We start from the raw sequence: 21729 nt of genomic DNA on the forward strand, positions 1-21729 counted from the left end.
TTTTTAAATCGAAAAATACTTAATAATTCAAAACTTACAATAATACAGATTTTCAGATAAAAATAAATTTGTAATGTCTAGAAAAACATATATCGGTTATCGCAACACAAGTGTAAGAGTAAGTGTCGTTATACAAGTATAAAAAATGTAAACAGCAACAGAACACATACAAGAAATTCAAACACGAGATAATCTGCCTAGAACATGATCATAAGTATAACCTAGGAATTATCTAAGTAATTCGCTGTCGTGTACTCGGATCCCTTTAGGAGAGAATTTACTGCACGGTGTACTGCAATATCCCAGTAGACTGATGCAATCTTGTGCTTCGCCAAAACCGTCACACGTTATCTAGAATTACGCAGAAATATACTATATTTGCTTTTCACACACGCGTTTTACTGGCGACATACAAGCGACGTCAGCACGTAATTAGTCCGATGCTTTCCCTGGGAATATCCCGGCAAGAACGTTTGCGTTTTGCGTTAATTGCAGCCGTCTATCTGTGCCAGATTTATGTAAATACCAAGATAGGCCGACATAAATCTACAGCGCGTATTGCAATTACATTTAGCATCAAATTAGCATCTAAAGGCGGAACTGCATCAAATTCGCTCAAGTGCAATTGCTCAATCTTAATGGTAATATTAATAACTCATCTACGGCATGGGGATGAAATCACGGCGAGCGCGACAATGTGTCGACCATCGGCTCGTGTCGTTCCAAATCAAGATCGACCATCATGCCGATAATTGGAGGAGTCGCGAGGAACATGTCGAGGTGGAGAAGAGGACAAAGCGAGTTGGCAACCCCCGTGAGGAGGGGTTTGCGCCTGCGTTCCTCGCTTCGTCGTGAAGGGTGAAACCGACACGCGACGAAGGGAGCGGCGAGAGGGAGTGAGAGACGGAGAAAAAGAGAGAAACGAGGACGGGGACGCTCGTTGAAGCGAGAGAGCGATATCCATCGGGTGGAAAGAGAGAGAGAGGAAACGAGAGGGACATTGAACGCCGACACCGTGGCCTCGCAGTCTCTTCTCGTTCGCGCCGCACGAAAACGCATCGCTGCGCTTCCTTTTGCATTTCTCCCGTGAGTCAGCGCAGTCCGGCTCCTCCGTTTCCGCGCTCTCGTCAACGAGTGCATTCTTGGGTGCCGCGCACCCGGTGCAGCATCCGCGGCGAGGTCCTTGAGGCGGCGGCTCGCGCAAAGGAATAGAGAAAGGAAGATCTCCGTCCAGGAGGAGAGTCGTCTGCGAGACCCGCCGCCGTTCGAGAACGTAAGTGACAATACTCTCTTTCTCTTTCTCTCTCTTTCTCTCTCTCTGTCTCTAGAGAGAGAGAGAGAGAGAGAGAGAGAGAGAGAGAGAGAGAATTTATCGCACGCGAATGGTACATACGCCTATGCAGGTGCACGACTATGTGTGTGCGTGGGTGATTGTATCGGTCATGCGTGGGTGAGGAGTGTGTTGTATTGTATATTTTTCGAAATCTGCGGCGACCCCGTCGACGGGATGACAGACGTGAGTCATACGAAAAGTCCCGGAACGTTCCTTGTTTTGTGATTCTCTCGTGGACGAATCTGTCCCAATCAATGTCTTTGTTTCGATGTCTAATCGATTGGTCGGAATAGTAATTGGTATTGACGCGCGTGAAATACTGCGGATGGAAGGGGAAAATTGATTTCCCTGTGATCCACGAAAGGACTTCTGGCGAATCTTTAATATTCTTTGACAACAGTTTTACTTTGGTAACTTGCGAATACGATCTCTTTGCCTGTATATCGAAAATCAGTCATAAAGAGTATAGAACAAATCTATGCGTCGCGATAATGCTGTGTTAGGTACTTGAGAACGTTTGTCTGCGTTCGCGGGAACTAACTTTAATTAGCAATTAGCATGTTTAATTTAAGTTTAAGTCAAGTAATTCAGATTACGTATATAACAGGAGCAATCTCATACAACGTATTCCAAAATTATTTAGAATATGTCTAGCATGTCCTGAGAAGTGTCTGTTCCGAGCACGTCCAGAACGATCTCGGGACATTGTGTATGCTAATATTGATTCATCAATATTTATTTTAGGATCATTGAAAGGATATAGGTACCCAGCGAGTGCTCCTGTTCGATGAATATTTCGATAGTCTAATCCAATAACGATAATCCAATAGTTATTCTAAATTTTCTGTAAATAACTGTCCTAGACTGCATTATTGGAACTTGTAGTCTTGTTCAAAGACAATTCAATTGCGTCCCTTGATCTTTCATTTGCGGTACAACTTTGTTCCCGGGTCTTCCTTTTGCACGCTCCCAAAGTCCTCTCCTTGACTCATGCAATTCTCAGTGCCGCGTATAATAGTAACGGTCGACGAGACGTCTCGTCGCTCGCGTGTGTATTCCTCGCGAACAGCCTCGGAACGCGCGCGCGGAGCGCAGCGATGCACGCAACAAGGTGCATCTCGTTAACGACGAGGCCGGCGTCGTAATATGCGGTTTCGCGCGGATAAAATTCGCGGCACGCGCCGGCGACGCTCTTTCGAGCGTCGCGACAGAAAGAGAGGCGCCGCGGCGCGTCGCGGCGAGTCGATCGATCGACGTGTAACTGACTGTCTACGCCAGTAACGCATCCTCTTCGGCAAAATCATCAGTTCAGATTTACCGAAGAGACATCGGGATTCAATTATAATTCCATGTATAAAGCGAAGTCTTCGCTCTGTATTTAAGAATTGACAGATTTCTAAAATAACACGGGCTATTTTCTACTTGAGGAATCGGATTTTCAGAGCAAATGAAATATTGCAATTTAGAATTTCGCGACTCGCGAAATGAATTTAAATCCTTGATGCATAAATCGCGGTTTTAGATACTAAATACCTGGGAATGGTGAAATTTTAAATATGAGACTTTAGAGAAGATCTTAAAAATACGTGATGCATTGGATTCATCACGAAATATTCTATAAATCCCTTGATAAACTCATTTTCCAGTTTTGTGGGAAGATTAGTTGCGGTATTATTAGGTGACCTCTATAGGAAGATGCTATATGAAAAAGTTCCGAAGATTTTCTTAGCAAGGCACTAAAATAAACCTCTCAATGATTCCACGTTTTACGTACGTACGTGACACACGCGGAAGGATAGCGCGTATCGCAAAAGAAGACTTCGAGGGGTTGTAAAGCAAGATGAGGGTGGCTGAGAGGGTGCCTGGGGGGTTGCTTGAGGGTTGCCGCGCACGTGCGAGACGGAGATGACGCTACGTAGACGACAGGACCGGCTTCTGGGGGTAACGGAAGACCTGTTACACTATTCAAAGGATATTGTTTACCAAATATCTTCAATCGCAATATCTGTCAAAGTCGAGTTATTCTCCTTTAGTTTTCCTTGTCTGTGTACCCAGAAAAATAATATAGAAATTACGTGAAATTAAGAAGCTGATAGATAAAAATAATAATATATGGAGTCGATAAGACAGTGTTTAGTATTAACGTAAAAAGAAAGAGAAACTAACACCAAAGAAACATTCACTCCTTAGATTAGGGGTGACTTAAAATGACTGCACGACACATTTTTTGTAATATATAAGTACATTTAGATTTCTCTTTCCTCCTTATTGTTATCTTCTTTGAAAAATAGGATACAGAATAGATTTAATTCGCATTTGCTATGAGTTAAAAGAAATACTAGCTCAAGTAAATCAAAAAGAAGACAATTTAATATTTCATCAAGAAATTTTTCCGGTCACGCCACTTAGAGGATCATAAAGTTAAAAATCACGGGGAACGCGACTGATGGGCATGGGAATTTTTCCGGAGGGTGATCTCACCTCCAAGACCGTCCCTGACGGACGACGCAAGCGAGGGTGGCCGGGGTGAGGGAGGGGGACAGGCCGGAGAGGGTGAAACGAGGGTGTCGGTCGCGAGTCGATAAACCGCGGGGAACGCGAGCACCCTTGCGCACGGCTTCAACATGGCGGACGGTGAGTCCCATTCCCTTTTTCCCTCGGTCGCCTTGCAAATGCCGGCCGGACGAGAGAGAGCGTGTCGCACGATCGATTCCCGTGACTCTCGTATCGTCTCGTTCTCGCCGGCTGTTCGCGATCGACAGGCCGACGTGTTCGCGGCGATCCCTCGCGAAGAGCCTCGTTTCCGCGGCCGCGAGGAACGCGCGAGATCGGCATTGAGATCGGCCTCGCAACGATCCACGAGCGACTCCGTTTCCGCTCGTGCCACATCTTCACGGCGAACTAAACTGGCCGTTTCCGCTTCTCTTTCAGACTCGGAGGAACCGACATGCGGCTCAGGGAGCCCGTCGTCTCGGTGCCGTTGCATCCCGGTGGACTGAACAACAAGTAAGTGACACTAGATCGCCTCGAGCGATCGCGGAGGGTTCCCCGTTTAATCGGCGGCGGTTGAATGCGATCACGTGCAGAGATAATGATCACTTTAATCGAAGTGCTGGAAGGCGGCGAATTGCCGGGGGAGAAAATTATCCCTCGCGGCATTTCGTATTACGTAATGTGTTTCGAAACATTGCCCTTCAATCGGTGCTTCGCGCTAGCGAGCGAGCTTATTTCGTACTTTCAATGGGCTGATCAAACTCACCGCGTGACACTGCAATAACTGTACAATGTCGCGTGACTTGTTCTATTTACATTTGGAACGCAGTGTTATTATATTTGTGCTTTTCTATATAGCAATTATTTTTATAATATGTTTTCTTAAGGGATAGCCATATTTTGCTGATCAAACTTGTTGATTTTTTCCTACTCATATCGTATTGATTGTACAGAATTATTAATGTTCTTGCACAGTAGAAGTACGTGCAAAAATGAGTCGCTGCATTGTTCAATGTGTGACGATAAAAAATTTCAAGATTAACATTTTGAAGTTGTCAGCGTAGATATTTGCTTGATATGATAATTCTGAAGCTTGTATATTCTGAACGTGCACTTAGGAAATGAAATTTTTCTGCACTTAGGAAAATTTCAGAAGACATTTCTATGTGTACGCACAGAAATATATCATTCTACTGCTGAGAAAACGGATTATTTAGCTTGCGTTCTTTCTTTTGAGTAACGGCTAGACTGAGAATAAAATACTTGAAAATGCTGCTTGAAAAAAATACTTGTGGAATGTAAGATTTATTTCTGCAAAATAAAATTTATTTCTGTAAAAATAAAGTTTATATCTCACGAATAAATGTTCAAGTATTTCTTTCCCAGTATATTTTCAACAAGAATTTTTTTGATAAGTCTTTAAATATACTCACAAATGTTGAATCATTATTATGTACTCAAAAGAAGAATTTATTCTTTTCACAAAAATATCATGAAATTTTATCAAAGAAAAAGTTGACTCGATTCTATGTAAGCTAAGCAAATTTTTATTTTAATCTAATCTTGATTATGAAATGCTAAGCTTACTAGGATTTAGAATGTACTTTGGATAAATGTAATATTTGTAATAAATCTATGATAAATTTACGCATATATAGATTCGTGAAATACTTGAAACAAGTAATATTTATTTAAATGCGGTATGCATTTTTCTGTGTGTATCTTCTGAATCTAGAAACTCAAAATTTCATGAAATGTTTCTAGAACGATTTTTATATATGTATGGCTAGGTTTTATGTTAAAAACGAAGCAGCACATATATAAAATCTATATGTATAAGAAATACGAAAAGAGTAAGGCAATCGTGTTAGTGCTTATCTGACAAAATGTTTTGATGGTTGCCTCCCTACGTTATCAATAGTTTTCGAGTCCATCACTTTGACATTTCACTAACATGTAATGGTATTATAAAAGAGAATGACTTTCCTTTATCTCGAAAGATGGTAGAATAAAATGTCAATTTCCATAATCTCTCTCCGGGTACAGAAGAACAAGAACTTCATGAAAGTTGCGTACTCAGCACAATTGATCGTAAACGCTAATGCTCTGTAACGTCCTATGTCAAATTTTAGAAACTTTACAAAATTAGAGCGAATTAGCGCAAATATCTTTCTTCTCATTTTACAGTAATAACAGCAATCGCGGTGGATACAGCATAATTTGATTGAGTATTTCAGTATTAGCGATATTTGGTATAATTAGTATCGAATATAGTAATAATTTTACTAATTATCTGGTAATAATTATAAAATGGTAAAACAAGTCTTTATTTAGTTGAATCAATTAAATATTTTGATTAATAATACTAAAAATTTACTAAAATAAATAATTTACTAAATAGTGTGATTACCAAAACGTTTGATCATATATTTCCCACACAGCACAGAAGTTTCAAGAAGCTTTCAGAAAGGTTTCAGAAACATTGGACTCTTTTGAGATCTTCCTGAAATCTTTCTGAAAGCTTTTTGAAACTTCTGTGCGGATTATCACATAATATAGTAAGCATTACTAAACAATATGGTTTTACTTAACAAGCTATTTGATAATACATACCATATAAATTGTTAATACTTATCAAGTCTCAGCAATAGATACTAAGCCTTGGCAACATATATCACAAACTTGCTAAGATTGTTAATATTTATCAAATTATCTGATTATATTGAAAAGTATTTCACCAAAGCATATCTAGTAACTATCACCCAGACTTGATGGTTATTACCAAATCTTTTTTTTGGGTGTACGCGCGACGATGTAACGAGGAAGGGACGCCCACGGAGGGAGAGAGAAGTCCACGTACCGTGCCGCCGCAATCTTCCGGTGGAATTGCGACAAAGTCATCTGATTATTTTCTAGTTAACGCGCTATAAATATAAACGTGCGCGTGATGTCTTCTCTCTTTCTCGATGGCGACGGCGGCGGCGGCGTCGGCGATCGTAGGCGTGCTGCCGCCGCCTATACCTCGGCATCGACGGCCGGGGCCATTGGTGTTACACCCGACGTACATACGTACGTGTAGTATCGATCCACCTGGACTCATTTCTCGGTCTCGCACGCAGCCAGCTCCGCAGGCACGGCCCGAGCCGGAACATCGCCGGCGAGATCGGCGATCGCAACGAGAACGCGGCGAGCCCGGGCTCGCTCCCGCCGGAGCCGGACTCGGCGGACTTCCGGCTGGCTGAGGACACCACCACGTGGTCCTCCTTGGCGATCGCGCGCGACAACGTGCAACAGAACACCCCGCCGCAGCAGCCAGTCAACGTCAACAACAATCTCACTGAGCCGAAGGTGCAGAGGAACAGCTCCGTCGAGAGCCTCGCCGACTACGAGGGTGAGTGTACCGTTTTTTGTGTGTGCAGTGGCTCGCAAAATGCCTCGGGTAAAACAATGACGTGCTGGCAGCTCACCAAACTGTCAAAATTCAGAGTCATTACGGACGGACTTATGTACGTAATAATGATAATATATGTATGTATCTTGTTACTCTACAAAAAATCGCCAGAAAAAAAGGGACTTGGTTTACAAAACTTTCCCTACACTCCACACTCTATATTACCACACTCATTCGTCCATATCTTATATGAAACCTTTAACTACATATATTTTTATCTTAATATCACAACAGTTACTATCTACAAATATCATAAATATTATCATATCACAGTCCTCATTGCCTTACTTCCAATCTGTTTTATCTTATGCTAACTTATCTATTTACCTATTAACTATCACATATTTTAACTATCATAACTTTATGTTATTATTTCCCTACTGTTTCTTTCAAAATTATAACTATACTTTACCCATTTGGCATTCTATATATTCCCATTCTTCATTCCTATTTTTCTTTCTCTCTTTTAATCTTTCTCAGCCTCCTGTCAATAATGATAATATAATTAATAATGTAATTAAGAACGCTGAACGATAAGTAATAATAATAATAATCATTATACTAATAAGTAATAATAATAATTAATAATAAAATTATTGGGCAAACCCCTCAGAGAGTAGTAACTCTCAATTTTGACAGTTTGGTGAACTCTCTACTTTATTGTGTCTTGTTTTGCAACCTACTATATGGCGTTTTGAGATGAAAGAGGAGAAACCAGAAAGAATTGACCAGTTATCTCTCGTGTTGCAATAGAGAGGAAATTGGATGACGCGCAGTCACCTCGAAATGAATATTTCTTAACGAGCTTGTTTTTCAGCGTATAGATTTTTCTTTTTTTTTTCATAAGATTGCGCAAGTGCTTCATAAAACGGGTTGCCTTTTACAAGACACGTAGGGTGACGGGAAATTAACGTCCGTCCTTGTTTTCTCTTCTCTCTCTCTTTTTATACGCGTATAAATAAGTTCTTCAATCAAAATGACAATGGCGCGCTCTCGCACTCAATGAGACGTTACCGTCAATTATCTGACACGTCATTACGCCATTTACGTTTCGCCGCGTTCGTTTATTTCAGTATGAAATGATTCGAATGGCGGGGCAGACATGCGCGCGAAATAGGTATTGTTGTTATGCGCCCTGATAAAGTGTCCGACTCGTTCGCACGTGCTATTACAATCGCGCTATAAATCCCTCGAAATCGATCCGCGTTTCATTCGGCGACAAGTGAGCCAAATTGACAAAGAGCAATAGAGGGCACTTTGAGCGGGGGACGAGAAAGAGAAAGTAGCTTAAAGTAAGTAACGTATATTATTAGGCACGACTGAAGAGCGATCCGCCAACGTAAACAACAATCTGACCGAGCCCAGGATACGAAGGAACAGCTCCGTCGAGAGCCTCGCCGACTACGAAGGTGAGCTCCTTCGTCCTGAATTAATCCCTGTACATACGACTCGACCCCTGTCGAGAGAAGCCCTATACGACGCACAGTGGGACGCATCGTCTAAATTTGTGGCTAAGACCTCATATATTGCGAACTTCAGAATTATGCAAAAGTATTCACATATTCAAATAGTTTAACGTTCGATATATATAGTGATAAGCTTAATTGTGTGTTAACTATCTTCGTTTCTATGCAGCAAGCCCAACATGAATAATATCTTGCGAAATATTCTTGCTCATATTGATGCAATTACATAGACTCATTCGGCGGTCTTAAGAAAATTTGATCGAATCAGCTGTTGCGAAGCATATACTTCATTCATATATATAAATAATAAGATAGACCAATAAGTAATAATAGATCAATAGGTGGTTTTAATATTTTTCCAAACTACAAAGTCTGGAAACGACAACCCCCTTTGGATATCCGAAAGCCATTTCGATTCCTTGCGCGATTCTAATATTTCAGAAAACTCTCTCTGTTCCTTATTACTCGTGCCAATGATGACCTTTGAACATACTAAGAACATAATTTGTATGATTCAACATTAGATAAATTTTGTTGCAATTTTTACTACAATATTTTCTCTATGTAAAAAGAATGGTGAATGAACACAAAATATCTTAAAATACTAACAATTAAATAAAGAGTTAGAATGACTCTCTTGGGTATGCAAAGTAAATCATAAAATTTTATACTTGAAAATCAACCACGTTTAGGATTTTGACCACAAATTTAGATGTTTCATCCCCCATTGTGGGTCATTGTGCCTTCTGAGACGATCGAATCGCGCACATAGTCTTCTAAAAAAGTCGCATATGTAATTGTCACAATTTTATACTATGTAAATTTTATATTTTTATATCGTGCAAAGATGAGAGCACATATATGTAGAAAAAAGAGAAAGATCGATAGAGTGTAGAAAGAGATGAGAAACAGCGAAGCGTGCGCGCAGAGCAACAATCGCGCGAGCGATGACTGGATGGTCGCGCACGTCTGAATCACCTATTAATATCTCGGATCATCGCGCCTATCGGAAATTGAGCAATTGATTGCCCTAGTTTTTAGTCACGCTTCTGCTAAGTGTCGCACGATGTGCCAGCATGTCCGAGATTTTATTGGAAAGCAATGGTGGTCGAAGGTTTCGTCGCGCTTTCGCGACGCCACGGCCGCTCGTGGCGAACTTCGATATTTTCCATCAGCTCTGCCATTAATAACGCGTATATCCTTGACATTAAACCATTACCCGTGAAGTGCGAGATCGTAAGATTAGGTTGGAATCGAGACTACCGTTCGGTATGTGTAGATTAGCTTGCGACGTGTAACGGTCGTCGAGTTGTTTAATGACGATTCCAGAGATCAGTGGAGTTGTCATAAACTCACGAGATTCCACTCATGGCAACATTTACCGTAGATACAATGATCTGTGACGCGTAGTATTCGCAAAATCAATGAACTATTATTATGGAAACAATGTCCCATAATATGATTCATGAAGCCGATGACTTTTACATGACAAAAGCTTTCATAAAGACAGATATTTGTAACGTCAATAGTCCTTCTAAACTACGCAAACGACGATTTTGTAGTTTTATTTTATAAATGAAAGGAACTACAAAATTATAAAATCATCCATGTAATTTGAAACTTGGGATTTGTACGCTGAGAATGAAATACTTGGAAATTTCTTTGTGTGAGATATAAATTATATATGTTATGTGTATTTTATTACTTCAGTTACAATTGTTAAGAAGGGGACTTGATTTACAAAACTTTCTTTAATCATACTCATTCGTTCATACCTTATAAACTTTTAATTACCTATATTCTAATCCTAATATCACAACAGTTACCATTTCATCACAAATATCACAATTTAAATTTATCACAACTTAAATTTACACAAATTAAATTTATCACAAATATTACAATTCTTTATTTATTATCATGTCACAGTCATTATTCAATCTGCCTTACCTTATACTTACCTTTTTAGTACTTACCTATATTAGTTATCACATCTTTTAACTATTACAACTTTATGTTATTATTTCCCTATTCTTTCCTTGAAAGTTATAAGCATAATCTAACCATTTGACATTCTGTATATTCCATCCTCATTTCTGTTTTTCTTTTTTTTCTTTAATTTCTCTCAATCTCCTGTTTCTTTCTCTACAAAGCTTTAGGATATAAAGTATAGGATATAAAGTTCATTTCTGTGAATGAAGTTTATATCCCACGAATAAATTTTCAAGTATTTCCTTTTATCCTAGTGGGATTCGAATCTCTTGTGAAAGAGATTGTGAGTCGTCTATGCACTACGCCACTTCATTAATTGATGGATCCGTTATAATTTTTATGCTCTATCTGTGTTGTAATCAACGTTAAATACTAGAATATGTGATTATAATAACCTGAAATCTTATTTAATTCAACCAATAGTCGTTGACCAAATATTATAATTTGACACTTAAATATTATAATTTTGCACCAGCAGTAACGAAATTCTGACCGTTGTTAAACCTAAATATTCCGGTTGGCTATCAGAATTTTATTATGATAACAAGAAATTCTATTTAGTTTAACCAAATCTTGTTTAACTAAAAATGTCATGTTAATCTGACTTTTTCGTGTTGTCTTTTCCGTGGAATCGGAAAATCTACGCGAGAGTAATAATTTAAAATAAAAAAATCTCTAGAATCTCGTTGTTCATGGTGTGAGAGAGTCAATGAGAAGCGATTTGTCGGCCTGGTTGGTGACAAATCACTCGCAGTACCGGGAATTGTCCGAGATCGGGAATTATTCGAAGCGACAAATTGTCCTCATCAACGTGCACGAGAACAGTTCCTCTGTATGTGTGCATGCGAACACCTAGAGCTTCGCGGGTGGGCCGATGAAAGCCCTCTACGAGTGCACGAGTCGGCCGACTGGCCGGACTGTGATGACGATGAGTCACGTTCCAACGAGACGTCCAATTATTCGGTATTCCGGCCGATGCTGAAGCGGTGCGCGCGAATTGTTGCAGGACGTAACTCGCCGCACGAGAACTCATCACACGAGTTAACGCCGTCCGAGTGGTCCGATTGGTCCGAGGAAGGGAACCTTCCAGCAGGCTGCCGCGGCATCGTCAACCCCAACTACCCCGGCTTCCAGCACCTGGCGCCTTCCTTGCTGTCGGACACCGACTTGACCGAGGACGAGCACGACAGCTGCTCCGATTACCCGCCGCTCTATTCGGGCGTCCACCAGGAGCAGACGCCGTTGGAGAACGACAACGAGTACAACAACAACGTCGACGACAGCATTAATCATCTCTGCGGCCAACGGAACGACCGCAAGGTCTTCTACGAGAAGCCCAAGTTCAACATACAGGTAACCTGCTTGACTTGGAGTGGATTGATCGACGGTTTACTTGACTTAAGCCTCGAGGAAATAGAAAATAACGACTCGAAATCCTCTCACCACTGTGGTGAACTCGTTCTGCGAGCAAATCGAGTTTGTCACTGGTAAAACCGCGCGCGCAGTCGACGGCGTGCAGTCAGTCGATTGGCGGTTATCAACGCGTAAAAATAATCGAGCATACTCCTACGAGCGTACACGCGTGACATCATCATCATGCCGCTCTCGTCTCCCGTTCCAGACTGTGACTTCTCTATACGAGTCGGTGGTGCCGCCTTCGGAAAAGTGCATCAACTACGTAAAGAGCGTGGAGGTCTCTAGGTCCGAAGAGAAGTCGCTGTCGCCGGAGCCGGAGGTCGTCGTGAACGGCGTCGTTGAGGCGGAGACCCACTTGACGGTCTTGGAGCCGGAAGAGGGCCTGGCCGACCAGGTGGACCAGCACGCGCCCGAGTTGTCGCAGGCGACCCTCGAGGACAAACGGGAGCGTGAAGTCCCCGTCGAGGTCGAGCTGGTGGAGTTGACCACCAGCGTGAGCGAGAGTTTGCAGTTTCCGGAAATTGAGGAGATCTTGGACTCCGGGAAGACTAGCGAAATCGGCGAGGTGAGTGTGATGAATTAGAAATATTTTCTTCTCAACAAAGGATTAACATTTTAACTTAGAGTTCTGTTAAATACAACGGCATTGACTAAAAATACTTTTATATCGGTAGTAGAAAACATAGAAGGGAAGAATAACATATTTGAAAATTGCTGGGTTTTATCATTGATTAAAAAGTAATCCTAATTACTCGAGTCGAGGTTTTAGCTCTACTTTCGACCTTTCTAACATCTTTCTAACATCTGCATATTCTGAAGGATCAGTCATTGACTATGTTTATGCAGCAACTTCAGTTCGGTTTAATAACAACCATTAGTGAGCTCTTGCATCCGATTGATATAGTCTTTTAGATCTAAAAGTATACTTCAATTAAATGCAACAGTTCACACTAACTACAGTTGTTACTAAATCGGATTAACATTACAATGTAATAAGACTCTATGTTTAATAAACATGGAAATTGCAATTACCTATTCAGCAACTTTAAATGCCAAAAAATGCACAAAATGTCATTTGTATTATAATAAGTTTCAAAGAGAACCTCTCGGCAAAGTTAATAGGTTAAATGGAATCAAAAGAGATTGATGTGGGCTGCAGGGTATCAAAGTAGGTGTAAAATAGAGTTGAAATAAAAATAAAATAAAAATTTTGACTCTGGTAGTTTTGAATATAATAGCAGAACAAAAGATCCGTATCTTGAATTCATGATTTAGCTTAGTTAAACCGTCGTTGGAAAGGTGAGGTCTGAGAGACCCCACGCATTTCATTTCGTTCTCTTTAAATCTTTGTAATATCTTCAGAATTTCTTTCTGTTAACTGTTACTTCAGATACTCTCAAATTTCAATATTCCACAGAATCACATAGAGAGATATATTATAAAGTTTCTGAAATTATAAAACTACAATAAAAAAAAAAGAAGAAAGAAATCCTCCTTTTCATCCAAGCTTAATCGGAACGAATGCTTAACCTAATTGCATTTAAATGCAATCAATTTCTGTCCCATTGCCATTAAATATTCTTCAGTTGCTAACTACTACTTGCGATCGAGGCTTATTTAAATGTCGCGCATTTCTTTTGTATTTGCAACCGAATGCCTCCCCTACGGGCGTGTGGCGCCTCTTCAACGTCGCGCGATTAATTTGCACAACAATCGCGATGTCCCGATAATCCCACTTCCTGTCACCGGCGACTCGCGCCCGTCTAACTGTCGACGCGCTCGAGCACGGTCGATTAAACGCGCACGATCTCGGTTGGGCGCGCAGACGGAGGACGTCGCGGTGGAGCACATCGACCTGATACGCGAGGCAAAGGAGTTGCCTCACCCAGCCCGGTCCAAAATAGGCAACCGTCAGCCGGTGACGTCGGGCGGCTCAGCCGACGACGACGAGTCGGAGAGTAACAGCGACTACTCCGAAGGCTTCGCCGAGGAGCGGCCGACGTACACGAAGCTGGAGGAGATCGACCTGCTGTCAAGTATCGGTCGGGACATAGGTGTCGACCTCGAGAAGTACGCTCAACCGGTGCCGGACGTAGTCGCGATGGAGTCCATCGAGAACATTCGCAGTCAGTCACGGTCCACCTCGGTCATCAAGGACCACATGGAGGACACCAACAAGCTGCTGGAACGCGAACTATCGGAGGCGTCCAGCGCGGACGCCAGGAAGAAGGAGAAGATGGCCAGGAACCAGGCCAAGCGCCGCCAGCAGCAGCAACAGCAACAGCACCAGCACTCACGCACCTCGAATTCTCATAGACGTCCCGATAAACGCAGAGCTGACATCGAGAACGGATCAGGTAGATACCGCTCTTCTTTCATCAGCCTAGTTCTTTTACGTTTAATTGTATTTTCATCGTCATTGTTATGATGTTGTCATAGTCGTTATTATTTATGGTAGTAAACATGGAATAGTATATATTAACAGTTTATGCCAATATACACACAGAGGAATATTATTATGCTATTAAGAAAAGTAATTACTCAGTTTACTTTCTTTCTTTTAAACAATTATTTTCAACAAAGATTATTTTCTTAATAATATACGGAGGAACAATTTGATTGTATATATTAACGTGAAGTTTGGTTTTTTTAACGAACAAACCAATGCGTTTAGATTGGAGAATTTCTGGAGAATTTCTGGTCCTTATACTGAAAAAACTTGAAAATTTATTTTTAGCATATAAAGGTTATTTTTTTATAGAAATAAACTTTATTTTACGGAAATAAACTTCATATTGCACAAATAAACTTTCAAGTACTTTTTTTTCTCAGTGTATAATTAAAATTTGGTTTCCAACAACCAGAAATTCCATTTCCTTCAAACAAAACGCGTTGATTCATTCATTCATTACAACCAAACTTTTTTTATTATTATTTTAAAATGATAAAAATGATTGAAATGTTAAACTTACTAGGATTCAGAATGTATCTTGAATAAACTGACGCTTATGATGAACTTATGATAGATTTAGGGACATTTAAACTTATGAAATACTTGAAATAAGTAACATTGACTTGAATGTAGTGTGTATTCTTTATGTATATGCTATTTTATAAATTATTATTATACACATATTGCTTTTTATGTGGATATTATAGGATAAATGTCAATAATGTTGAATATATATTAATTGTTATTTGTGTCCTTGCTAAATCAAATGTTAAATGAAAGAAAAATCGATACTGAATTATCGAGAAGTCCGCGGTAAAGAACACAGCGAATGATTCGTTGTGTGAAACGGGTATATATTTAATGCGACCTGTGTAAAACATACAGCTGCACGAGATAAACCGTAGATTTCAACCTCTCGAGATTACGTATGCATGCGATACTCCGGCACTCGTCAGTTTCCGTTTAGCTGTTTCGGTAGTATCTCCGCCTCGTCGCTGTAAAAGGTTCTCACGTTTGACATTTGCGCACTGTTAAAGGCGGCTTCGACGTTTACAACATCGAGACGGCGATGCCAAAGATCGACTTGGACGCCATCGAGTCACACCTCAGAGCTGCTCGCGAGGAGGAGCGTCGGGTGAGTGATTAGCAATTTTTTGCTATTAATAGTTTTCTGTGTGCGAATTATACAGGTCAACAAGATCGTTTTGACTTTGCGTTTTATTTAGTAATATACAGGATAATAATATGCAAGATAATAATAAGTGTTATAATAATAGGATAATAAATGCAGGATAATAATAAGTATTATAATTTACAAATTTTTTAGTTTTACAAATTTACAAATTTTTACAGTTTGAGTATATCGTAACTCATATTAAATAACTTCGTAAAAATTCTAAATTCTCTTTTATCTTGTTATTCATTCTCTACAACGCGCAATGTCATACTATCGATTTCTAATGCTTCTTTTCTCTCTCTTTCTCTTTTGCTCTCTTTTATAAAATTAATACATAAATTAACTAAAGCTGCTAGGTCAATGAAAGCCCCCGATTTACTCGCACGTTCTACTAAAACGCATTCCTAATGTTTCATCTGGATATCTGTTCGAGGCTCTTGAATACGTTCGATAAACAGCATCAATTTCGCGTATCTCTAAAGTTTCACGTTTGCATCGAATGTACTATGCGGAGGCATCTGTAGTGGGCGGATGCATATGTAGGTCTTATTTGATACGAGTACTTGGAGCGAGCGTGCAACAGTGCTTTAGAAAGCAACATCTCGGGAACGTCAAATTTTTCGAAGAGATCTCCGTGTTTTAGTGAAATTTTCATGCCGGAACTGTTTGACAGGCAACATTATTTTCCGCGATTATTTATGCGATTCAATATATTTTGACATACCTAATTATTGGATATATCTAGGCTTGGACAATAACTAGTTAATCAGTTAAAAGTTAAAATGTTAAAAAGTTAATAACTTCTTAACTTAGCTTAGCCAATTTTAAATGAGTCAGCTTTTAATTCTAATGTTATTTATTTTTTTAATGTATTAACCTTAACTTATTAACTTTTTTATATAAATTAAAATAATTTTTCTCAATACTTGAATCGTCGCGAGCTAATAATGTAGAATAAAAATTTAAAATAATAATAGCAGAATTTCCTTTTCTTTCTGAACATCAGCGTTCCTTTGTTGTATGGAATTCTAAGCACTAAAAAGTTAATTATAATTGATTAAAAAGTTAATTATACAAACATTATACATGTATTTTATATATGTATATTGCTTTGTACAATCAACTTTTAACTTGAACAAATTAATTTAATATTATCTTGCCTTTTGAGTTAGTTTTTGTTTATATAACTTTCAACTAAGTTAATTTAAGAGCTATTAACTTTCAACTTGGGTTAAAAGTAAAATTAACTTACTCAAACTTGAATATATATCGAATATAAATTATTAGCCTAAATTTATCAGCCTAAATTGTTTTTAGTAGCAATTGCGCACACATTTTGACCGAGCGAATTGATTTGAAATAAAGAAGGCACTGTTTATTATTATCAACAGACGCACACGATGGTTTGTATCACGCAACCGATAAACCTTGACACAGTCGGTGGTTTCGAGTGACGAAGTACAACGAGCGATATGATATAATAACCAAGCTTATTGAATGCAGATATGTGCAGGCAGATGCCATGGCATGCGAATAATTATTGCGAGAAAAATATGTACGAATCCGCTTTTTAATCTTCTATTTCGTAACACAGTTTCTGACACGATAACGAATTTAGTTTTTTGTCTATTGAGTTTGACAGGATCGTGCATCGCGCTCCGAATGTTGAATTACGCGTAGGTCAGAAGTCACGCATGGCCGGTCAACCGAAACGTTTTACGCACGACCCCGAAGATGATTTAACGATCTTTTGTTACAACGATGCAGCTAACGTTGCAGCTTGCATAGTGTAACAAACTCGAAACATTTCTGCATGTGACGAATTATTCTCTCCAGACATTTCATTGATAATAAGATTGTGAAAGTTGAACATATGATTTTCTATACTTTATAGATTTAATCATCTTTATTTTTTTATAAATAAATATCTATCATTATAATTTCTTAATATTCTCTTTATAAGGGATATTAACTTAAAGAAGAATATTAAATTAAAATTTTAAAATGAATGTCTCGATTTGCAACAGTTGTATCTATTTTTCGTAATAAATCAGTTAATATAGCTCCATATTTATTCTAAGCATGTATATGTTTTTATTCTAAATTTTATATACTTTATATACTCTGTATATATTTTATATATATTTTATACATTATTAGTTATATCGAGTTTCGCACAAATAAAATTAAAAATTATATACTAAATACTGAAGCATCATAATTTTATCAAATACAATCAATTTTTACTACAAATTTTATCAATCAATAATACATCAGTATTTATTATTTCTTATTAATAAATTTATATATTTCTTTATTTTCGCGATGAGTCGATTTGGTCACTAATTGGGACATTCAGCTTATGTCACAAATTGAGACAAAACTAAAGTGTTATGTCATTAAATGGTACATGAGCCACTTTTGAGGAAATATAGATGAAATAAAATATTCTCATATTATATATATTAGAAAAAATATAATACAATTAAAGCCGTAACATACGCGTTAAGCACATGAAATTGACTCACTTCCCAACAAAATCAATTCCGTGTGCTTAACATATACATTATTAACTGACTAATGTATTTTCACTAATTAGAACATTTACTTTATCATGTTTTACTATTTCATTAAATTTATTACTTATTGAGAATGAAAACTACAGAAAAAATCAGAATTATTTTAATTATTTACACACTTTTATATGTACAAGATAGAATAACAGAGGCTCAAACGAGGAGAGGATCTCTTTGTCATATAAGTCTTATGCATATTATCAAATTACAAAAAGCTTGCTAAAGCAAACACAATCATCCAGCAAACTAGCTATTAACTAACTCAATTCAATGATTTAATACTCAAGTGACGTCTTGATTTATCCGATTGCGACATCTGGTAGATACACTCCACCCGTTTTACGCGTGTCGGAGCGAATTGCACGCGCGAACTCGGAAACGCGGCCGACACGCACTAGCCAATACACTCTCGTCCAGCACTTTCACCGAGAATCACGAGAAGCCTTCCTAGGTGCTAGGCCAGGTAGACTCGTAGGCCACCTCCACGGCCACCGTCACCACCACCACTATACCACTACTACTACCTTTGCGATCGAGCACCTCCTTCGGCCGGCAAACCTTAACGAAGGATCTCACTCGACTCACCTCACAGTCTCGTGTCGTCTCCGTCTCGCGCGCGTCTCGTGACTTCCGATTTACGCCTCGGGGTCAAGCCGCATTGGCAGCCTTGCTCGACCGAATCCAACATCGGCGGCTCCCTTTCTAGATCACGACTTTGTCCGGTAACGTAAGGCAGAGAGAAAGCGAGTTCGTCGTGTGAGTTGAAAAGGCAGTTATTATTCGCGAGAGTAATAACCGGGACGCGCAAGGGACTCGTGCAAGTCCAGAGAGGAGGATAGACGAGATTGCAACTGATCGCACGCTGATAGATCAGCGCGGATAAGTCCGTGAGAGAGAGAGGAGAACCTACGTTTCACGATAAGGACGATAAGGAACAGGTGCACGACGAAAGTGCGCGATCATGGGCAGCAGCAACAAGGCGCGCAAGCATTACAAGAAGGACTCGCGATTCGTCGCGGACCTCTATACGTTCACTTACGACGACTTTGATCTTGTAAGGGGCGCTCTCCGCGCAGGGGATGAAGGGCGACAGTGCATCGCAAATCCGATAAGCAGCAATTTAAATACACAGCAACATATATGTATAACTACGCGAGTAATTCGACGCGGCAAAAATGCTGTTGTACCGATAGAAAGTGCCAACATCGTCGCAATTGGAATAAATCTTGTTGATTCAGCAGCAATACCATTGAAACTAATATATCATATGTTGTTTCGATGACTCAAGTATTAGTTTCAATGGCATTGCTGTTGGACCAAAAAGATTTACTCCAATTACGACGATGGTGGCAATTTTTATTGATGCAACAGCATTTTTCTCCGTGAAAAAAATACGATTGAAGAAAAAGACATGGTTTTGCTAAAGTGTCATCTACAATGCAGTTGTATTTACGTTTCAGGCTCATATTAATAGCAATTACTTGAAATTTGTTTTGCGCAAGATTTTAGAGTTAAATCGACGAATTTAGAGTTAAATCTAAATGTTTCAATTGAATCACTTGACATAAGTGACATTAGATTTGCAGTCACAATCCACTGAAAAACTCACATCTAACACTAAACTCAAATGTGAGTATCTCATTTCACGCAAATTTCAAGTAACGATTATTAATACGGAGTTTAAAGTCGTAATACTAGTCTGCGAATCTGTCATATACGTATTTCCTTTGCGCAATTTTATAAAAAATAAAAAGTTTTATTGAACTCGTTAATGAAACTTCTCATTGTTCACATCAAATTTACTTGAAAAAATTAAATTCAAATTTATTTGAAGGAAACATGATCGACTCTCATAGACTAGTGCTACGACTTTAGGATGTAACATTGTAGACGATCCTTGATAGTTTTGTTGACAGAAATGTTATGATAGTGAAGAGCAGTAGGACTTCGTCTAATCTCGACAACGATTTCAGAAACACACGAGCAGTTTATTTACAAGAGCAAATCATCCGCGGATATAGAGGATGTTGGATACCAACGTAATGCAGTTTCGTAGTTTGCACTGTTTTTCTATTTGGTTGTGTAGAATTGCAAATACTTTTAGCAACAAAAACGTCAATGCATAGAAAGACACCAAATATTCTATGAAAAGTAATAAAAATTCTTTTATTTACAAGATTTTTCATTTTTCATTTTAATACAATATCTGGTAACTCTCTATGCATTTATACTTTCACTCTGTAAAAACATTTGCATACAATTGCACTTTCATTCTGTACAAACTCTTTGCAATTTTATGCAATCAAATAAAAGAAACAGTACAAATTAGTGAAGCTACATTATGTTAGTATGGGGCATCTCTTTAATGTTTTGCGTTTACAAAGTTCAAAATTCTTCAACAGAAAACAAAACACAACCGTTATCAATGAATTATCGTATCGGCATTCAGCTATGAGTCATTAACTCACTGACAACTTAATCGCCGCAGTTTCTTGTACTTATCGTTGCGCAGTGGCCAGCTATTGTTGCGACACGCTTAACTTCAACGCACTAAAAAACGGAAACGTCATTGCAAACGTTCTCACACGTTCATCCTTGATGTTCTATTAGCTAATTACAATTTAGTATAAAATTTCAAAGGTAATATTATCAGAATCGAATGATTTAATTTAAGAAAGAGATAAATCCATAATTTACAGCGACTAATTACAAATTATAAAGATTCCTCCATCTTCTAATTAAATCTTTCAATTACTGTCTTCAGAGTTCATTAGTACTAATTCTTAATTTGAAAAAAGAAGAGATAAAGCAAGTCATACTTACACGGTGAATCAACCTCCCGTGTCAAATCGACTCAGAATCCTAATTATTTTTAATATTAATATTAATTAACTTTCTCCTTACTCTTCGTCCTTATTATTTGCATTATGATTACTTCATTCGTTTTGTATTAAAATAAATTGAATTAATAAAAGTAAATCAAATAATTCATAATTCAAGTAATTGAATTGGGGTAATGGAAGAGGATTATTTAATATTTATATTAAATTATATTTATATTAATACAATATAATTATAAAATTATATTTATATTAATTTATTATATTTATATTAATATAATATAATTATATAATATAAATATAATTATATTAATATTTATATTAACATTAAAAATAATCCGGGGTTGATTTCACAGGAAAAATCGATTTAGTGCGTATGTTAGTCCGGAGTAATATTCAGGATATGCGTTAACATTGTCAAAAGAAACATTCTCCCATAATTAATATATTCAAATCAACATCCGCTCTTATTTATCTTGTCGTCTCTGTATACTTCGAGAACCTGTTTACGCAATATATTAATTTTCAAGATA

At 38.5% G+C, this 21729-nt stretch overlaps 1 protein-coding gene across 1 annotated transcript in view; it reads left to right on the top strand.

The window, feature by feature from the left end:
* LOC116841197 overlaps window positions 1-21729 on the top strand; it is a 32857-nt gene that overhangs the window by 3888 nt on the left and 7240 nt on the right. Inside the window, 7 exon segments of the mRNA XM_032808852.1 lie at window positions 4273-4339; window positions 6946-7217; window positions 8591-8686; window positions 11742-12088; window positions 12357-12716; window positions 13977-14508; window positions 15641-15738. Coding sequence (XP_032664743.1) covers window positions 4273-4339; window positions 6946-7217; window positions 8591-8686; window positions 11742-12088; window positions 12357-12716; window positions 13977-14508; window positions 15641-15738 — 1772 coding nt within the window.

This window comes from Odontomachus brunneus, unplaced genomic scaffold (genome assembly GCF_010583005.1).
Source record: "Odontomachus brunneus isolate Ranch 3 - 2012 unplaced genomic scaffold, Obru_v1 Obru_scaffold_014, whole genome shotgun sequence".
In the NCBI taxonomy this organism is placed as follows: Eukaryota; Metazoa; Arthropoda; class Insecta; order Hymenoptera; family Formicidae; genus Odontomachus; species Odontomachus brunneus.